Source organism: Girardinichthys multiradiatus, chromosome 14 (assembly GCF_021462225.1).
Source record: "Girardinichthys multiradiatus isolate DD_20200921_A chromosome 14, DD_fGirMul_XY1, whole genome shotgun sequence".
NCBI classification, from domain to species: domain Eukaryota; kingdom Metazoa; phylum Chordata; class Actinopteri; order Cyprinodontiformes; family Goodeidae; genus Girardinichthys; species Girardinichthys multiradiatus.
In genome coordinates, this window is record NC_061807.1 from 28210626 (window position 1) to 28231293 (window position 20668).

Here is a 20668-nt window from a genome sequence, read left to right on the forward strand (position 1 = left end):
AACCAGGCATGTAGAGTCCATCCGTTCACCTCTTCTGCACCACACAAAGACATGGTGGTTGGAACCAAAGATCTCAAACTTGGACTCATCAGACCAAAGCACAGATTTCCACTGGTCTAATGTCCACTCCTTGTGTTCTTTAGCCCAAACAAGTCTCTTCTGCTTGTTGCCTGTCCTCAGCAGTGGTTTCCTAGCAGCTATTTTACCATGAAGGCCTGATTCACACAGTCTCCTCTTAATATTTGTTCTAGAGATGTGTCTGCTGCTAGAACTCTGTGTGGCATTGACCTGTTCTCTAATCTGAGCTGCTGTTAATCTGCGATTTCTGAGGCTGGTGACTCGGATGAACTTATCGGCCGCAGCAGAGGTGACTCTTGGTCTTCCTTTCTTGGGGCGGTCCTCATGTGAGCCAGTTTCTTTGTAGCGCTTGATGGTTTTTGCGACTGCACTTGGGGATACTTTCAAAGTTTTCCCAATTGTTCGGACTGACTGACCTTCATTTCTTAAAGTAATGATGGCCACTCATTTTTCTTTACTTAGCTGCTTTTTTCTTGCCATAATACAAATTCTAACAGTCTATTCAGTAGGACTATCAGCTGTGTACTGTATCCACCTCCTGCACAACACAACTGATGGTCCCAACCCCATTTAAAAGGCTTGAAATCCCACTTATTAAACCTGACAGGGCACACCTGTGAAGTGAAAACCATTTCAGGTGACTACCTCTTGAAGCTCATCAACAGAATGCCAAGAGTGTGCGGAGCAATAATCAAAGCAAAAGGTGGCTACTTTGAATAACCTAGAATATAAGACATATTTTCAGTTGTTTCACACTTTTTTGTTCAGTATATAATTCCACATGTGTTAATTCATAGTTTTGATGCCTTCAGAATGAAGCTACAATATTCATAGTCATGGGAATAAAGAAAACTCTTTGAATGGGAAGGTGTGTCCAAACGTTTGGTCTGTACTGTATATATATATATATATATATATCCTACTCATACACTGCTCAAAAAAATAAAGTGAACACTTAACACAATATAACTCCAAGTAAATCAAACTTCTGTGAAATCAAACTGTCCACTTAGGAAGCAACACTGATTGACAATCAATTTCACAGCTGTTGTACAAATGGAATAGACAACAGGGGGAAATCTTTGGCGATTATCAAGACACACTCAATAAAGGAGTGGTTCTGCAGATGGGGACCACAGATAACTTCTCAATACCTATGATTTCTGCCTGATGTTTTGGTCACTTTTGAATGTTGGTGGTGCTTTCACACTCGTGGTAGCATGAGACGGACTCTACAACCCACACAAGTGGCTCAGGTAGTGCAGCTAATCCAGGATGGCACATCAATGCGAGCTGTGACAAGAAGGTTTGCTGTGTCTGTCAGCGTAGTGTCAGGCCAGTACACCAGGAAACGTGGAGGAGGCCGTAGGAGGGCAACAACCCAGCAGCAGGACTGCTACCTCCACCTTTGTGCAAGGAGGAACAGGAGGAGCACTGCCAGAGCCCTGCAAAATGACCTCCAGCAGGCCACAAATGTGCATGTGTCTGCACAAACGGTTAGAAACCAACTCCATGAGGATGGTATGAGGGCCCGACGTCCACAAATGGGGGTTGTGCTCACAGCCCAACACCGTGCAGGATGCTTGGCATTTGCCAGAGAACACCAGGATTGGCAAATTCACCACTTGGGCCCTGTGCTCTTCACAGATGAAAGCAGGTTCACACTGAGCACATGTGACAGACGTGACAGAGTCTGGAGACACCGTGGAGACCGATCTGCTGCCTGCAACATCCTTCAGCATGACCGGTTTGGCAGTGGGTCAGTAATGGTGTGGGGTGGCATTTTGGAGGGCCGCACAGCCCTCCATGTGCTCGCCAGAGGTAGCCTGACTGCCATTATGTACCGAGATGAGATCCTCAGACCCCTTGTGAGACCATATGCTGGTGCGGTTGGCCCTGTGTTCCTCCTAATTCAGGACAATGCTAGACCTCATGTGGCTGGCGTTTGTCAGCAGTTCCTGCAAGATGAAGACATTGAAACTATGGACTGGCCCGCCCGTTCCCCAGACCTGAATCCAATTGAGCACATCTGGGACATCATGTCTCGCTCCATCCACCAACATCACGTTGCACCACCGACTGTCCAGGAGTTGACGGATGCTTTAGTCCAGGTCTGTTAGGAGATCCCTCAGGAGACCATCCGCCGTCTCATCAGGAGCATGCCCAGGCATTGTAGGGAGGTCATACAGACACGTGGAGGCCACACACAATACTGAGCCTCATTTTGACTTGTTTTAAGGACATTACATCAAAGTTGGATCAGCCTGTAGTGTGTTTTTCCACTTTAATTTTGTGTGTGACTCCAAATCCAGGCCTCCATTGGTTCATAAATTAGATTTCCATTGATGATTTTTGTGTGATTTTGTTGTCAGCACATTCAACTTTGTACAGAACAAAGTATTCAATGAGAATATTTCATTCATTCAGACCTAGGATGTGTTATTTGAGTGTTCCCTTTATTGTTTGAGCTGTGTATATACATGTGTGTGTGAGGGGTGGTCCTTGCTCTGCGAGCTTCTCTAAATATGAAGTTGCAGATGAATGTGGCTAATTACTGCATAACTACAAGGTAAATTGTAAGTGTTACTGCAATTTAATTGATATTTCTTGGCCTCTGCATTTACTGCCAGATCTGTATTAGTGCAAATTATGCTGAATGAAACGGAGACCGGGATGTGGGTTTTGATGTTTAGGTGTCAGACGCAAGCTATAACTTTTAGAACTTTTGTTTGATCTGCTCTCCTTCACTTTGTTCTTTGGCAGTTGGAGGATTGAGTTTGCTGGTAATGATTCAAACTGATTGCTGCCTTTTCTGTGATTGTTATTTGGTTATTTTAGTTTATCTTATCATGTTTTCTCTTTGCATACATTTTTATTGCCAAAATATTCAGCTGTGTCTTCTTTTTCTTGTCTTTTTTTGTGCAGAACACTAAAGCGGAGAAAGAGATTCAGTTGAAGATGGTAAAATGTTACCTGGGCCTGAAGAAAAAGCTCAAACCTCCAACCAAGTAAACAGTAAAAACAGTCTACAAATAGCTAGATAATATGAAAAAGACACAATATAATCTAAGCTGCATCTGTTGCATTGTATGTTCACTCTTATTTTATACTTGTGAGGTGAACTGGTACAACTAAAGTGGAACAACTTTGACAGAAATCCAAATAAATCCTGAATTTATTATAGAGATACAAAATTTAATTAAAAAGTTTGCAAATGAGAAAGCTGTGAGCAAATAAGTTCTTTAATGTGAAACTGGCTATATATAACCTACATGAAAGAATTGTTGTCATATTGTTGATGTATTCAAGTGCTGGCCACATTTATTGGCCCCATGTTTGGATCATTATAAAAGCTCAAAGTTAGTTTCATTTGACTAAAGCTCACAGTTCCAGTTAATGTCTCAGTTGAGTTTGGTAAATTGTTAACATTTATGATAGTAGGACAAAAAAGTGTTTTATTTCTGGTGTTGCTGTCTAACAGCCTGTTCGCATCTAATGGTTCCTTAAAGATTTTGGTGACCCCGAGATGCCACTGTTTTGCTGGCTGATGAGGATGATGAGGGTTGAAACTGAATTCAACCCTCATCATCCTCTTTATCGTTTATGGTTGCAAGATAAAAATGGATCCTTGTCCAGTCTTGTGGTCAGGTTGAAAAACATGTTTTATAGTTGGCGGCTAATGATTGATTAATTTATCAAAGTGTTGCATACCATGGTATGATACCCAGCCCACATAGGCTTACCAGACACTACGACTGCACAAAAGGGAACACCAAGATGGCCACCGAAAAAGAATGACAAAATATTTACAAAAACTAAATTACATAACAAACCTGCATTATAGAGAATACAAAACAAACAAAAAGAGGCCAACCCAACATATTGGCATCAGTTACCCAGAACAAATCAGGATTTTTCTGTTGCATCTCCTTAAAAACATTGTTCTCAGATCATAATATGGAGGGTATAAAATTAAATATAAAATTAAATTTATCCAGAACCACATTAAGTTCACATGCAACGCATAAATGTTCTTAAGGATCTGGCCACTAGTACCAGTTCTTAACTGACACACAGTGACCTTTGTCTGTGAACTCGGTCCCACTTAAAAATCTTCCTGCTCAGTCTTTCCTCTGCAATGTGAACAAGATGATTCCATAACCTGGCAATTTCACATCTTTGTTTTATAAGGCAAGGCGCCCAATCCATATCCCCTAACACAACTCGCCCCCCAAAAACACCTCATAGTTCCGTAGAGGACAGCATTATTACTGGGTGCATTTTCAAAACTCCACCCCTCTGCAGCATACCATAATCAGACCATAATTGATTGAACTCATCATTCCAATAAGGTTGTTTTAACCTATAAGGTTTCTTCACCATTATGTTTTTAACCATGGCAGTTACATCAATTTTTTTATACACCAGGTCACAAAATTGCAATCAATATTTTCTTGTGTAAGCTCCCATTTTTCAAGTTTATCTCTTATTTCCAAGAGTTTTGACACATTACAGATGACAGAAAATCAGCTGGAGCATTCTGTCTACTACCCCCATCAATAATGACCATAGCTTCAGATCCAGTCATTTCTACTAAATCAAAAGGTGTTTAACATCACCATGTGGTGTCACAATATAATCAGCAACTTCTTTACCCCTTACAGAAATAGGTAAAATATCATGCTGCATGCTTAATCTTCTTAAGCTTCTTTTAAAAAAATCAATAAAGGCTTTCCTATTTTTATTTAAACCTTTATCCAAAATAGTTGTAGAAAAATCAACTGATTCAACAAAATCTTTCAAATCTGAAATACAAAGTCCCTACAAATATATACAAAATCGACCTTGGCAGAATAAAAGCGTTTCAGTTAAACAAATAAAATCCAGACCCAGGGAGTGTAATAACAGTTTTTCTAGAGCACAGTTTGAAGATGTCCATCCATTAACAATCCAGTGAACCAGCAGCAAATTTTCAAACTTTACAGACAGAGCAGAACCTCCTCAAGATGCGGTTCCTTAACCACTCCTGACTTACGTCCAACTGCTCGGGTCTGCTCCACTGCGACAGGTTTGGGAACCGGGTCACAAACCAAGTCGTTGATAAAAACATCTTTCACTCTTGACATCAAATCCTCCTCTTTATCTTGTGGTAACCCCCTTATCACAACCGAAACGTCTTCATCAAACAGCTTCCTCTGTGTGACCCTTCCAGCAAGCTTTCAATACAACAATGTTGTTGTTAAAATGGAAAAATATTTATTTTTTATTTATTTTCCACTAGCTGGAAATACTAATTATATTTGGACTATGTTAACATCATTAAGACTTTCAAATGATTTGGATTTTTGGCAAGTAATATTTTTATCGCAACATTCACTAAGGTTATTGCTTATTTTTCTAATATGGTGCAGCCCTAACTGACACAAAATATAAGTGTTTATTCTATAAAATAAGTTGCAGACACAAGTTTCAGTGATACTGTTTAGTGAAAAGCTATAAAACAGTTTAAATAATCATTGGTGTGATTTCATGTGAAGTAAATTATCCAATGTAAATATTTGTAGCACCTTTTAATTACCTTGGTTCCAAAAAAAAAAAAAAACACATTGTGTGTACGGAAAACAAAAGAGCATAAATAAAACACCTATCTATAGTGAAAAATGGTACAAACAAAACATGTTGAACCTGTAAGCTTATGTCTTCTCATAAGAATCCATGCCAGCAACACCGATTAAAAAGTTCTAACAGAGCCATCAAAAGCATAGTAAAACTGTGTGAGGTTCAAAAGAACATTTCACAAATAATTAGGAATATTTGCAGCGCGTCAGTTACGAGAGTTGGAATGAAATGAACATCCAAGAGAAGGAGAGTCCTTCTGAAGTAATGCTCTGTTCACCACAAAAGACTTGGAGTCAGTTTCTTGTTGTGAAATAGCAAATATCTTGAAGGTTTTATCTTCCACAGACAGCACGTCTTTTTAAACAATTGTGAGCAAATTAAAATTCTAGATGTACAGTGAACACAATGAGAGAAATGAGAGCATTCATGAACAGTATTAATATTTTCTGAGAACCCAGAACATAATAATGTTGTTTTTTTTTTAATCTAATGAAGTTGAATTGAATATGGTCAAATTAAACACTGTTCTATTTAAGCATGAATGGCTGCTGTGAAATTAAAAGGTTTTAGACCAAAAGCTATTTCATGTGGGGAAGTATCACCACAATTTCCTGTCAAGGACACAGTATGGGTGTCTGTTGCTTAGAAACCAAGCAGCCAGTCTTTTATACACACATCTCTGTGCTCCTGTCTTTAATCCACCACTTCTAACTTTTCTAAATAAAGCCATAATTAACAGCAATGATTTTCTTTTCATTGATTTGCATGAGTTAAGGTGTTTTCTTTACATTTGTTGTGCCTAAATGCAATCAGGATTTTGTTAAAGTAGATCAAGTACTTTAAACATGAATGCAATGAAAAATAGTGTTAATGTATGTTTAAGTGGATATGTTGGACCTTTTCTTGACTTTGTGTCAACAAAAAGAAAAAATACATTGAACAAATGAGAAAAGCGTTCAGACAAAATTAGCTAAAAGAGAAATATTTTTGTAGTGAAAGTTTCTTATTGATGTTTTAGGCTGGTGACTGTAAATTAGCCCAATTTTATTCTTGGTAGTTTGAACACCCTCAAAATCTAGTAATATGCTCCAATTGTTTATTGCACTAAATATTTTGCCATTTGGCATTCTGTTCTTTGTGCAGTAACAGTTTGGAGTATAACAAGGTATTAGCTGGGAAATTACTTAGGTTATCTGCTCAAGCAGAGCCTGCTGTCAGCTGTTTAATAGATATACTGCTCATAGCTTGCCAAATATAGTTTTAAAACAGTGTCATGAATAATATTGATTAGTCAGTTTCCATACCATGACTGGGCATTTGAGCCTTCTTCTTTTAGCCAGCTGGCCAGCGGTGCACAGGAGCAAACAATGTTTAAACTGTGTACAACTTTTTGAAACCTTGATATAAACCTTTACACCAGAAACTGACCCATTCCTCTTGTAAAGGGTCAAGAATGCACTGCAGCTTTTACTGCATTTCAATCATCATAGATTTGAAAGGAGATATTTATATACACTGTATAAAAAGAAATGTTTTTTCAAATTTTTTTCTCGCTGTCAGACATTTAATCAAACTAAGCCTTTCTGGTTTTAGGTCTCCCAGGATTACTTAAAATTGTTGTATTTGCTAAACACCACAAACATAGGTGATTCATTCTTTAGAGAATGTTTTTCTTTTTTTCAGATTCAAAGCTTACATCAGTCAGTCAGTCATTTTCTATACCGCCTCTTTAATAATGGGTCGTGGGGAAGCTGGAGCCTATCTCCAGCAGTCTATGGGCGGGAGGCGTGGTACACTCTGGACAGGTCACCAGTCCATCGCAAAGCAGCTCACAAACAACCATGCACACACTCGTTCACACACCTAAGGGCAATTTAGAGGAACCAATTAACCTAACAGGCATGTCTTTGGACTGTGGGAGGAAGCAGGAGGACCTGGAGAGAACCCACGCAGGCACGGGGAGAACATGCAAACTCCATGCAGAAAGACCCCCGGCCGGGAGTCAAACTCAAAGCTTACATGTATTTTAGTATTTACTTACTAGAATTACCTTTTAAATTGTATGACTTGAGTTGATGGTTTTGTTAACCGCATATGAGCTTCTCATAACAGTTTACTGAAATTTTGGACATTTCCTCCTGACCGAAATGCTGTAACTGAGACAGGTTTGTAGGCTGCTTAGCTTGGACGCACCATTTCATATCCATCTAAAGAGTTTTCAAAAGGACTACGAGTCTTTAACCTTCTGGCTGTCTTTTAATGTTGCATTAGTCCTTCTTACACAATATTCTTTCCACATGATGCCATCTATTTTGGGAAGTGCACAAGTCCCTCCTGGAACAGAACATCTCCATAACTATACTTCATAGTGAGGATGGTATTCACAGGTTTGCAAGCATCCGCCTTCTTTCTTTCAAATGCAATGATTGCAATTATGGCAAAAACACTCCAGTTGATGTTTCATTAGACCAGCAGAGATGTTTCTAAAAATTAAAGTCTATCTTTGAGTGCATTTGCAATCTCCAATCTGGCTTTTTGCATGTTCATTTTTTTGGAGTAACGGCTTCTCCCTTTTCTTATTAGAGGACAATATTATTTGTATATTTGTATAGCACAGTAAGCATAGTAAGTTTATTTGTATAGCACATTTCAAGAACAAGACAATTCAAAGTACTTTACGTGATAAAAACATAAAAAAAACACTTATAAAGTATGTTGTAGTGGCATAATAAGGGAATGTACGTAAAAGTTGGAAAACATTGAAAATGATGAATAGTTTAAATAGAATAATCAAAAGCAACTCTAAGCAAAAGGGGTTTTAACCTTAATTTAGGGGACCTCTGTGATTCAGCATTTTTGCAGTTTCTGGAAGTTTGTTCCAGATTAGTGAGGCATAACATCTGAATGCGCTTCTCCATGTTTGGTTCTGATTCTTAAGAGGAGACTTAAACCAGAGCAGCTGAGTGGTCCGGGAGTTTGTTACAAGTCTTTAATGTTTTAGTGCTAAGCCGTTCAGTGATTCATAAACTAACAAAAGTATTTTAAATTATATTCTCTGAGATACAGGGAGTCATTGTGGGGACCTGAGAATAGGGGTGATGTATTCTACTTTCTTAGTTTTAGTGAGGACATAGGTAGCAGCGTTCAAGATCAGCTGCCTGATGTTTTAGGCAGACCTGTGAAGTAATCAGTTTCACTAAAGATAAACACATGGATGAGTTTTTCAAAATCTGCTTGGACAGTAGTCCTTTAATCCTGGAAATGTTCTTCAGGTGTTAGAAGGTTGACTTGGCAATTTTCTTAATGTGCCTCTGAAGGTTCAGGTCTGAGACCATCACTACACCCAGACCTGATCAGTGGTTTCTAGCTGTGATAACTGAAGCTGTGTGACTCTTGATCGCTCCTCCTTTGGTCCAAAAATAATTACCTCAGTCTTGTTTTTATTCAACCGAAGAAAATTATGGCACATCCACGCATTGATTTGTTCTATGCATTCTTAGTCACCTGGTGACATTGTAATGTTGAGCTGGGGTTGGCATGTAGAGGTTAAATGAGTATTATTATGCGGATGACATTAAACACCTTAACAAGGGGAGACTCGGTACTGTTGTGAGCATGGAAACCTGACTGAAAGACGTCAAAGCAACTGGTCATTGTTAAGAAGGTACTGAACAGTTGAAACACAGCTTTTTCAGTAACATTACTGATGAATGGAAGATTTGAGATGAGCCTGTAATTTTGCAATAGCATCTTGGTTTTATAATCAAATTCCAGGAGTTAAATCACCTTAAAAATTTCCTTGAATCAGTGACAAAAGAATATTTTTCAAAAGAATAGTTGACACAAAACAGTTGTAAATATGCCCTTAAATTCCTAAATATTTTTCAACAAAATGGTCAGATGTCTTAGCTTCTGGCTTTGGTTGTCAACAGCCACATTCACCTTTTACTTACACTATAGTCTCCCTATTTTTCATGGGAAACCTGGATAAGTGGTAGATATGAGGACTCATTATCACTAGAAAAAGTATTGCACATATTCTATGCAAATCCTTTCTTCCGCTGTGGAAAATTATTTCGTTTTCATTTAGGCTGACCACTATCCCGCTTTAACAGTATATACTGTGTGCCACTTATTTGTCATTACTCCTCCTCTTTCTGGCATCGCACCAAGTGTTGCCACCTAATGGGATATATAGGACACCCCTGACTAGAGTTTATTTTAACCTGTTGTGAAAATGATTTTCCACATTTGTTTTTCAGCAAATGCAAATTATTAAATTTGCCTGTTATTGTACTTAATGATATGTTTTAAAGCTGCAACAGTTCCCACTGTTGAATAAGAGGGAATTTTTAGGAAGCCAAGCAACACATCTCACATTATTTATAATTCCTCATAATTTTCTTCATGTCACAATTTTCTGAGTCAGGGGAAGTGTGAAAAATGAGTCCAGCAAGTAATTGTCGACACTCTTCAGTGCTTCATGGGAGAAAAAAACTGGATAACAGGGAAGGACTGGGAAGCAAAGAGGGACAGACAAGAGAGAATGATGCAGCGTGGTATCATAAATGTACTGTTGAGTGGGCTGTGTGAGAGGTATTACGGTGAATAAAGAAATAAAGAGAGTGCTGAGGAAAATGGAGAGAGTTATGGTAAGAGGGTGAGGAGAGGCGGCGCTTCAATACCTCGTTAGGGAGTGTTCTGTCTGTGAGCAGCCTACTGCGAAGTTGGATCGGCTGCCCTAGCTCACAGGAGTGGTGCCGCAGGCTCTCAATGTCTGCCCCTCAGTTTTGGCTTTGTTCCCACCCACCTACTCATTGCTCATTTTCATTTACAGCTGTGAAGGTTTCAAAAGCACAGGAATGTGGTCTTTTATGCCCAAACTGCCTGTGTGCAGATTAAACCACAATGGAACACACAGTAAGAAGCTTTTATAATACCAGTGTAAAAATAGATACATTATTAAAATGATACTTAATTTGGTATATAACTCAAAGATAACTTTAAATAATTATGGGTGTGATGACACTCACACTGTTGGGTTCATGGAAAATGATACAAGGTTTAAACAATTTATTTGGGTTTTTGTTTTCACTATGAGAAAAAAGGTTTCAAAAATCACACAAAAAAATTGTACCTAGTGTATAATATTCAATTCCATGGTTGACCAATCCATATAGTGCAGTTTCTATGCTTGTCCAATTCTTAGGAGGTGTTCATGCCAAAAAAAAAAAACATTGAAAATACTCGCTTTTTGTGTTTAATCTTTGTTCAGTATACAGTTTAAAAAAAAGTTAATGATTCAACAATATGAAAGAGACTGAGAAAAAATGTCCTGTGTGCTGATCACAAGGAATACAAGGGCCCATTTCACATTTTCCAAAAGCACCTCTTAATGATCTGATCTCCAAGACTAAAGGGCAAATATTCTGTGAACTGATGAAACAAAGGGGAACATTTTGGAAGGTGTGTGTCCTGTTACATCTGGCATAAAGCTTACACATCATTTTAGAAAAATATCAGCCAAACATGCTGGTGGTAGTGTGATGGTCTTGGCCTGCTTTGCCGCTTCAAGATCTGGACGACTTTCCATAATTGATGGAACCGTAAAGTCTGCTCTCTATCAGAAAATGCTGTGGGAGAATGTCTGGCCATCAGTTTGTGATGTTAAACCTCACATCCATGTGAGTTAATACATTTGGAGACACTGATCTTTTCACATATTGGCTTATAATTAAAGTCATTATTTGAAAATTACATTTTGTATTTACTAATACAAATTTTAATGTCAGTCAGTCAGTCATTTTCTACCGCTTATTCCATAGTGGGTCACGGGGAGCTGGTGCCTATCTCCAGCAGTCTACGGGCGAGAGGCAGGGTACACCCTGGACAGGTCGCCAGTCCATCGCAGGGCAACACACATACAACCATACACACACTCATTCATACACCTAAGGGCAATTTAGAGTTACCAATTAACCTAACAGGCATGTCTTTGGACTGTGGGAGGAAGCCGGAGTACCCGGTGAGAACCCACGCATGCACAGGGAGAACATGCAAACTCCATGCAGAAAGACCCTTGCCGGGAATCGAACCCAGGACCTTCTTGCTGCAAGGCAACAGTGCTACCAACTGTGCCACCGTGCAGCCCAAATTTTAATGTCTGGTATTAAAATTCGTGTGATTATCTTAAACATTTAAATGACAAAAAAAGCTTCTGTCAGTCTGCCCCGGGGCAGCTGTGGCTTTAATGTAGCTCACCACTGTCAGTGTGTGAATGTATGTATGAATGGGTGGATGACTGAATGTTGCGTAAAGCGCTTTGGAGTTGATAAAGTGTTATAAGAGTGCAGGCCATTTACCATTTACTACATCTCCAAACCACATTAACCATCATTCAACTTTTTAAAAATAGGTCTAGGCATTTAAATAGTTTACAAATTAAATAAATGTATTTCTGATTAATTATGATTAACAAAGCGATGTGGATAACTGTGACTAAAAACTGGAACAGCTTGAAGCATCTGACTTAAAGCATCCTATTGTACAGTGGACTTCATTTTTCATTCATTTTGTTCTTATATTTACCCTGACTTGTAAGATCACCTAATCTACAAATTATATACTATTACTTTCATATGATTCTTTAGGGCTTATTTAGGCAAGCAGCAAGTGCTCTGTGTATAGAGTTTAGAGGATATTGATGTCTGCTCATACATAAACATGTGTATTGGAATTTCAATAATTAATTGCACAGTTAAGAAGTGTTACATGTGCGTGTAAAGGTTATGACCTTTCTGTTATCTGTGCCATCTTCAAAAACCTCTCCTTAAATTCAATGATATAGAAATTCCTGAATCTGATACATGTCTCTTTTTTTTCCTTTTTACAGCTGGGGCTTCACGGTTTACACGGATAAACATCAGTGGTGAGTTATACAGAATCTTTTCAGTAAATGAACTTACAGTTGTGATTTTTACTGTTTCTGTGTAAATTTCCGGGAAACCAGAAAAACCTGGTGTTTCAGTTGGAGATTTCTTCATGATCTAAATGGGTTCATTAAGGGTGATATGAATCAGTTTGGTGATGGGAATGATGAAGGCAGAGCCTAGCAAATTATCAGTCGGAAATTCCATTCAATACAATATAAATCAAGTTTATAAAATCTTTTATTTTCATCACTTTTATGAGCTTTATTTTTCGACTTCCATTTTCTCCATTCTAATTGTTTATTATGTTTAGCTTCTTCCACCTCTTATTGTTGAACAGCACACACACAACGACAGAGGCTGCGAAGATTTATTATTTAGTCTTGAAAACAAAGCTTCAGAGACACAATTTTAGATTGTTGGTAGAGGCGGAGAATATGTGGTTTTTTTGAAATTTCTGTGAAGTTTCCTGAAAATGGACACGTTTACATGCCCATTGACATAACATGGCATTAAAAGGTCAGGAAAAGAAAATTGTAGGAAAAAACGTTTTGTGTCTCATAGTCAAAACACACCCCTCCTTCACCTGTTGCTGCACTCTGTCTGGGGCCTGACAGAGAGGTATTTTGCAGAGAAAATTTGTATAATTGAAAGGTTTTGGACTACCTCTGTATTGGATACAATATACATTTTTATCAATTTGTGAAAAAATTAGATTTTTTCCAGTCTTATATGATAGAATAAATAGAACATTTATTGGTATTAAAACAAAACTCTAATTTTCATTACAAGCCACCATGCAAAATCAAGTACTTTGTCACATTTCAGAAACATTATTAAATTCTGTATAAAGTATACCTCCACATCTGGGCGGTTGGGTTGATAAATTGATACGCAGGATGACTGCTAATGATAGTGAATCCTCCTCTTGCCAGGTCCATTTATGATAATACCTGAGGTGTCCCCTCTGAAGGCATAATGCACAGCGATATGTAGAAAATAGGTGAATATCTATGAGTGATGTGACCGCGTTTACCCCCCACAGGCACTTCTGCTGTGACAGGAGGGAGACACAGATCAGCTGGGTGGCAGACATCATCGCTCTGAAGGTAAAATAAAATGCAGCTGAAAACATGAAGTACAAGTTAGCTCTCCTCTAATGTAAAATCTTTGATAAAGCTCCTAAAAGCATAAATGTTATATCGTTAGATTTTCTCAAACCACAGACGTGTATTGAGAAAAATTGAAGATATTTGTTAACTTTTAAACAGTGTTTTGTCAAAACATCAAAGTTATGCAAATTGTAATTTTGCTTTAGTCAGGAAAATACACAGAAAGTGAAGGTTATTTTAATACCACATTCATTACAGCTGTCTTAGACAGAATATTGAGAGAGCCAACTTTGTTGGATTAGAAATAACCCCTCATTGGGATATAATCAGGGTTCTTTGCTGTCATACAACTCATTAAAAGTGGTAGCTCTTATTTTTTCTTTTCCTGATAAATGATGGAACTGGAAGGACGATTCATTAGTCCTTTATTATTGTCCATTCTGTTGACATTTGCTTTTATCCTTGGTTTTCTTCAACAGAAGGGGCTTCTTTGCAGCCCTTCCTGTCACAAGGATTTCATTTAAAAATCCTCTACTTACTTGCCGCCAGTATTTTGAGTGAGCTCTCCACTGGTGGCAGAGCTTTAACCCATAGATTCAACAGGTATCAGAAAGATTCTTCAGCGATTTTCGTTATATCTTACAATGATAGCATCACACGGTACCTGCACATCTGTTGGCTGCGAATTGATGATGTTAATCTTCTGTTGACCGACATACATCTCAGAGGTGCTCTTTTCAACTGTGGTCTGGATAATGAGAAGACCTTTGGAGTAACATGAACCCGTTGTCATGTTCAAGTAACCACTTTGAGATGATTTGAGCTCTGTGGCATGTTGCATCAATCTGCTTAAAGTAGGGCATCAGTCCCCCAGCATCCATCGTGGCAAAAGAGATCATACCCCAAAGATTAACGGCCCTTTGGTGACCCGGATCAGGTTTTCCAATGATGGCCCACACATGGGCCAGCACAACGGCAGCTTAAAACAATAGTGACCCTGTACTAGTTTAGAACAATTTTAGTACTGCCACCAAATGCCAGTCTAATATACAGTATCTCACAAAAGTGAGTACATCCCTCACATTTTTGTAAATATTTTATTATATCTTTTCATGGGACAACACTGAGGATTTGACACTTTTGATACTATGTAAAGTAGTCAGTGTACAGCTTGTGTAGCAGTATAAATTCAAACTCACTTTTGTTCCCAGGGTTTTAGAAATTAATGAATGTGTGTTAAGTTATTTTAAAGGGACAGTAAATTTACATTGTTATGCAAGCTGTATGCTGACTACTTTACATTGTATCAAAGTGTCACATTTTCAATGTTGGAAAACCTGATCTGGGCCACCGGGTTGAGCAGAACCAGGCCAGATCTCTTTTGCTATGGTGGGATTACATCACCCCCCACTAACCTGAACAGTTGAGACAAGGCAGGATGGATCCATCCTTTCATATTATTTACTCCAGATTCCTTCCCTACCATCTGAACGTTACATTTGAAATCAGTTAATTGAACCAGACAAAATATTTACAATCTGCTACTGACCAATTCTGTTGAGCCGGGGGAATTGTAGGTTCACTATCCTGTTTTTATCTGACAAAACATCTGACCCGCGCAATCCGCTGCTTTAGTCCATCTGCTTCAGTTTGATGTGTCATGCACTCAGAGACTGCATTTCCCATATATTGGTTGTAACAAGTGTTTATTTTAGCTACTGTCCACACAACTGCCACTCACTGGATTTGTTTTGGTCTTGTTAGTCATTTTTCTTTAAACCCAACAGATGGTTGGGCATGACCAACAGTTTCTGAAGTACTCACCATGTCTGGCATCAATATCCATCAATAACATTCAAAGTCATTTAGCTTCCCCTTCGTCGCCATTCTGATGAGCTGAATTTGAACTGAGTTTGAACTTTAGTAAGTTGTCTTCATCATGCATTAATGGCTAAATGCATTGAGTTGCTGAAATGTAATTGGCTATTTCCCCTATTTGTTTTAACAATAAACTCAACATATGTACCTAATAGGGTGGCAGATGAATAGATTTTGATACAGTAATTTCAGCTGGACTCTTTCACAGCTTCCCTCTAATTATTACAGCAAAATAACATGAGCTGATGGTTTTTGTCCCCTCCCAAATTAAATAGTTTAAGCCCAAAATTGTATTAATTAATATGCATCTGATCATTAAAGATAATTTAAGTAGAGTGTGAATTGTCATCGCACAAACTGAAGCTGAAAAATGTACAAAACGCAACATTCATGTTCCTTTGCCAAAGCTTTAGGCCATGGCTGTATGCTTCTCCTCTCCTATTTGGGTGAAAAATGCCCTTAATTACTCACAAAATAAATCAATTTTTAACTCTTATCAAAGTTATTAGAAGTAGTAGGTATAAATAAATAAATCATATGTTCCCCCAATAAGTCATTTCTGTAGTGCTGTCAGGCAGATTAAACACATAAAGCAGGGGGAGAACTGTAAAGTTTTTTGAGGTCACTCTACAATGACATAAATCAGTTTATGTGGAAGAGCTGTGAAAATAAGGTCAAGGCAAGTGTAACAATCACATTGTCGTGCTTAGCCCCCAGACAGAGCGCTGTGTTGTCACTGTCAACTGCTGACACAGCACATATGACATAAATAATGCAGGCCAAAACAAACACAAGCCGAGCTGCTATGGATGTCACATATTCTTGAAACATTTTTTTTCTCTCCTCTAACATTAATTTCCACCGTCCTTTTGTTTTTAATGTTGTTTTCTCCTTAAAATAAATACATGAGAATATTTTCTGGTGATTTTTAATATAAATAACTAAGGTGTTTTTTGTGCTCTCAGGACATTTAATCAGTATTGGCACTCCTTTATGGGAACCTGTCTCCGGTCACAGTGCTGTTTATCACGGGTACTTACTGTAAAAGCCTTTTAGTGCTTTAGTTTGGGTTAGCAAGTAAAAAGGGCAACACTGTCAGGGGAGATTGATCTAAAGGGAAAGACTATTTGTTTTGAAGGTGTTTATTTCAGTGCACTCTTTTCTTGCTCTCTGGAGACGCTTTTAGCTCTGCAACAGCTAAATCTATAGCAGACTGAAGCTGGCTAAAAGTATTAAGATTCTCCATCCTAAATCCTCTAAACATTAGGATTGTCGGCTTCCAGCAGAGAAGCTTTCTGGGAAGGACAGTGGACCTGTGTGAAGGCCAAAGAGAAATGTACGGACCAGAAACTATAACAGGGGGGTCCAGGTTCTCTTGATTTCCATTACCTGTTATCAAGCACCGTACTCCTACAGTTTCCATAGCAACCAGCGATGGAGGATCTCACTCTACAGTGAGGTGTAATGAGTGATGGTGGTGGTGAGGGCTGGCAGGAGGGTGTAAAGGGTCCATGGACAGGTCCTCACAGTGATGAATTGAGGATTTGTTAAGAAGGCACAGCTCTGTTGGTTTGAGGGGTTGCAGTGGTTTTCAGAGGAGAACGTTGTTAAAGTTGAGGTTTAGCCAGAGATCAGAACTCGGTTGAACTTCTGGTATAGAACACAAATCCATCCCTCATGCTTGAAGTACACGTCAATAAATTAGAACATAATTGAAAAGTAAAATTATTTCAGTAATTCAATTCAAAAAGTGAAACTCTTGCATTATATATGTTCATTACACACAGACTGATACATTTCACGCTTTTGTTTCTGGTAATTTTGATGAATATGGCTCACACCTCATGAAATCGTATTGTTTAGTTCCTTAGAAAATTAGATTTTAACATAAGATCAATAAAAAATAATGTATAACACAGAAATGTCTTGTTATAGCCTACACAGTCACGGGAAAGAGTGCTGACTTGACAGCAGTCCACCAGACAATGAGGGTGCAACAGGATAACCTTAGCCTTAAAATATTCATATTTGTATTAGGATATAACTTTATAAGGACATTGTTTTAACCCAGCCCAAAATCATAAACTATTCAGCAGAGTTACAAACTGTTCTTGATACAATAATCACCACTTACCTAAGTGGAAATACTGCATTCTTCAAACAGTAATGACATCAAAGGTTTATGGATGTCTCTGAATTACACTCAGAAGTAGTGTTAGCTGAAGCCTTTAGTGTTGCAGCTGTTAACGACTTTTCTGGTTCAAACTGGTTTACAAGCCATTTGTTCTCCTGGGTGTCTCCCTTGTTATCAGACTCAGAATCAGATAAGAAAACACTTTTCCTTTTTCTCTTTGACAGTAAAGACATAAAAATGGAAGTTAGGATTTGCAGTTTCTTATATTTACTCCTGAGAGGAGCTTTTTTTTCCACATCTATAGTCTGTATATCTGTAGTGTTTTTAAACAGTAAGTTCTAACCATAACATCTTTGTTTCTCAAAACAAATTTAAATTTCTTGGATTTTGATGTCGATCCTTATTTCTTTGAACTAAACTATAAAAAAATTTAGCTAATTATGAAACAGAAGAGAGCTTCAGCTAACATCTGCAAAGTGTAATGTAACAGTTCTGTTGCCACACGTTAGTAAATCCATGATTTCTAATAATTTGTCATGAGAATTCGCACCATTTAATGGCTCTGCAACAATTCCCAATTTTTTGCGCAGTGGGTGTCTGCAGATTTCTGTCTCTGTCAATATTTTACTCCCAAATACAAGTAACACGGGACCATGGTTGTGCTGCGTCTATTAAAACAGTATAAACTAAATATAAACGTAAGATAAACCAAGCAACTCTTGCCCCAACATCCAATGCCCAGCCATGGCTTCTTGCAGCTTCAATTCTCTATAATTTTCTAGACTAGAAGTAGAGCGGCAAAATATCAGGAAAATATTTTTTAATTATCATACTATTGCTGAAAGTTGTGATGTCTATATTGCTTAAAGTTAACCCGCATTTTAGTGATCCTAACAGTCCTTTCCGATATTGCACACACTGATATTGCTTTGGTGATTGTGATTTTGATTTATTGTACAGGTTTAACTACACGATAGATACTTACTTTTAGTTGTTGATTGTCAAAGCAGGTAAAAATCAACTCCCAGCAGTTACGAATTGACTTTTGCCTGGCAATAAACATCTCACAGTGGATATAAATTAGTAGACTGAGAAAAGTCAGGTGAGAACCCACAAAGCTTCACAATTGCGATGGTTTGAAATGATCACCACGTAAACTTAACTCATTGCTTCTTTTGGTTACTTTTAAAATTAACTTTATTTTTATTGAAGTTTGTGCTCTTTACTTTGTTTGTTTAGCATACCTCTGACTTCAGGCTTAGCAGTACCTCCAAAGAAACTGCAGATCTCAAAGTCTCCAAAGGAGGTGCTAAAACAGAAAGCAGCCTTGTTCCAACATACAACCACAGTTTCAGCACAGACGTAAGGCAATCACTTGAAGACTTAGTTTCTTTTGACTTTGTCAAATGTAATTTTATATTAAAGCTCCTAAGCTGCTTTCATTAGTGTGTTTCATTCTTATAAACTGTTTAGATTTTTTATGTATCATTACTTAGAAGTTGTTGTCTAAAAGATTTTAAAGGACAACTGTATCTTCCTTTTCCTGCAGCTGACTGATAGGAGGGTTTCTCTTGGAGACGTCGACTGGAGGACAACCGAAGTCCCTGGACGTCACCTCAAAACCAACACCGTACCCAAGTGTCGAAACCTATCTGAGGCAACAGAGGTGCCTCACCGTAGAACCTCCATGGACAATTGCATGTCTCCACGACTGCTACCTCCATCCGTGCCAAGACACATGAAGCCCACATCACTGAGTGTTTTACCTCAAACCGGCAATAAGATGCCTGGTAAAAAAGCTCTTCCAATTAGTGGGGGAGTTATGCCCCCTAACCTGCTTAATGAACTGAACTTGGTCTTCAGCAAGACTGGTCGCAAGAGCACTGAATGACAAAATAAAAAGAGAGATTGTTAGTTTATATATGAATGGTACAGTCTGAAAGAAGAGAATAAAGAAACATAAATGAAAGAACATACAGTTTAGATAGACAGAGTCATGCTGTTATTTTGCCGAGCACTGCTTTTGAACTCTGATATTAAAGGAGATGCTGGTGCACGAGGGATGAAGATAACAGGTGTGGGAAGCCATGGAGGTCATGACAGACCTTAGCTGCATATAGCAATGGCCAAAGCACTACACAGTGTGATATAAATGCCGATCTTTGAAACTGAAAGAAATTTAGAAAATCACGCCAGACTAAGTATCAAAGGTTAGCATCAATATGTTAAATTTCATTTCATGCTTGTGCTGTTTCTTTAAGAAGCGTGTTATAACTGTATAGTAGTAGTAGTATTAAGTATTTAAGAGCATTATAGTGTTTGTTTTATTGAAGACTATCTACTGGTGAAACAAATTCTTTTTAATATTTTGGTGGCAGATTCACAGCAAAATGTTTCTGTATATACAAGAAATAGTGTTTCTTATATTGAAATTTTACCACAGGTTTTACATATTCCTTGTGCATGTCTGCATATAAAATGGTAAAAGTTGAGCCTTTATTAGGTTCTTGTTTATATAAACACATGGTACAGCATGTGTGGTAGAAGGGAACTAAAGTCTTAAGTATATTTATATTTCATAGGTGACTTTTATATTGTAAGCTTTAATTATACAAGTAGAGGTGTTTTAACCACTTTAAACTGCCTGCCCTCAAATGTTATTTTAATGTACAGCATGAATATATTAATAAACTCAGAAAAATGCTCAGTGATGTTTTAGTGAACAATTTAATCTTTAATTATTACTTATTTCCATCTTAATAGTTTGTGCCTGTTTCAACTTCAATGATGTTCATGTAAATACTTTTAGCTTCATTTCAAACTACAGTATTTTGCACCTATAAATGTAAATGATTGACTACTATATTTGATAAAGATGTAATGGTGCATGTATTCATACCAAACCGACATGGTTCAAA

At 37.9% G+C, this 20668-nt stretch overlaps 1 protein-coding gene across 6 annotated transcripts in view; it reads left to right on the plus strand.

The window, feature by feature from the left end:
• Window positions 1–20457, plus strand: part of arap2 (ArfGAP with RhoGAP domain, ankyrin repeat and PH domain 2) — a 191371-nt gene extending 170914 nt beyond the window's left edge. For 5 of the 6 annotated variants that reach the window (XM_047386376.1, XM_047386375.1, XM_047386377.1 and 2 more), the window contains exons 29-33: window positions 3004–3086; window positions 12590–12625; window positions 13672–13735; window positions 18990–19112; window positions 19300–20457. In XM_047386376.1, coding sequence (XP_047242332.1) covers window positions 3004–3086; window positions 12590–12625; window positions 13672–13735; window positions 18990–19112; window positions 19300–19641 — 648 coding nt within the window. In that variant the 3' untranslated portion in view covers window positions 19642–20457. The remainder of the gene's footprint in view (window positions 1–3003; window positions 3087–12589; window positions 12626–13671; window positions 13736–18989; window positions 19113–19299) is intronic. The other variant, XM_047386380.1, reaches the window with a different exon arrangement.
• Window positions 20458–20668: the final 211 nt, after the last annotated feature.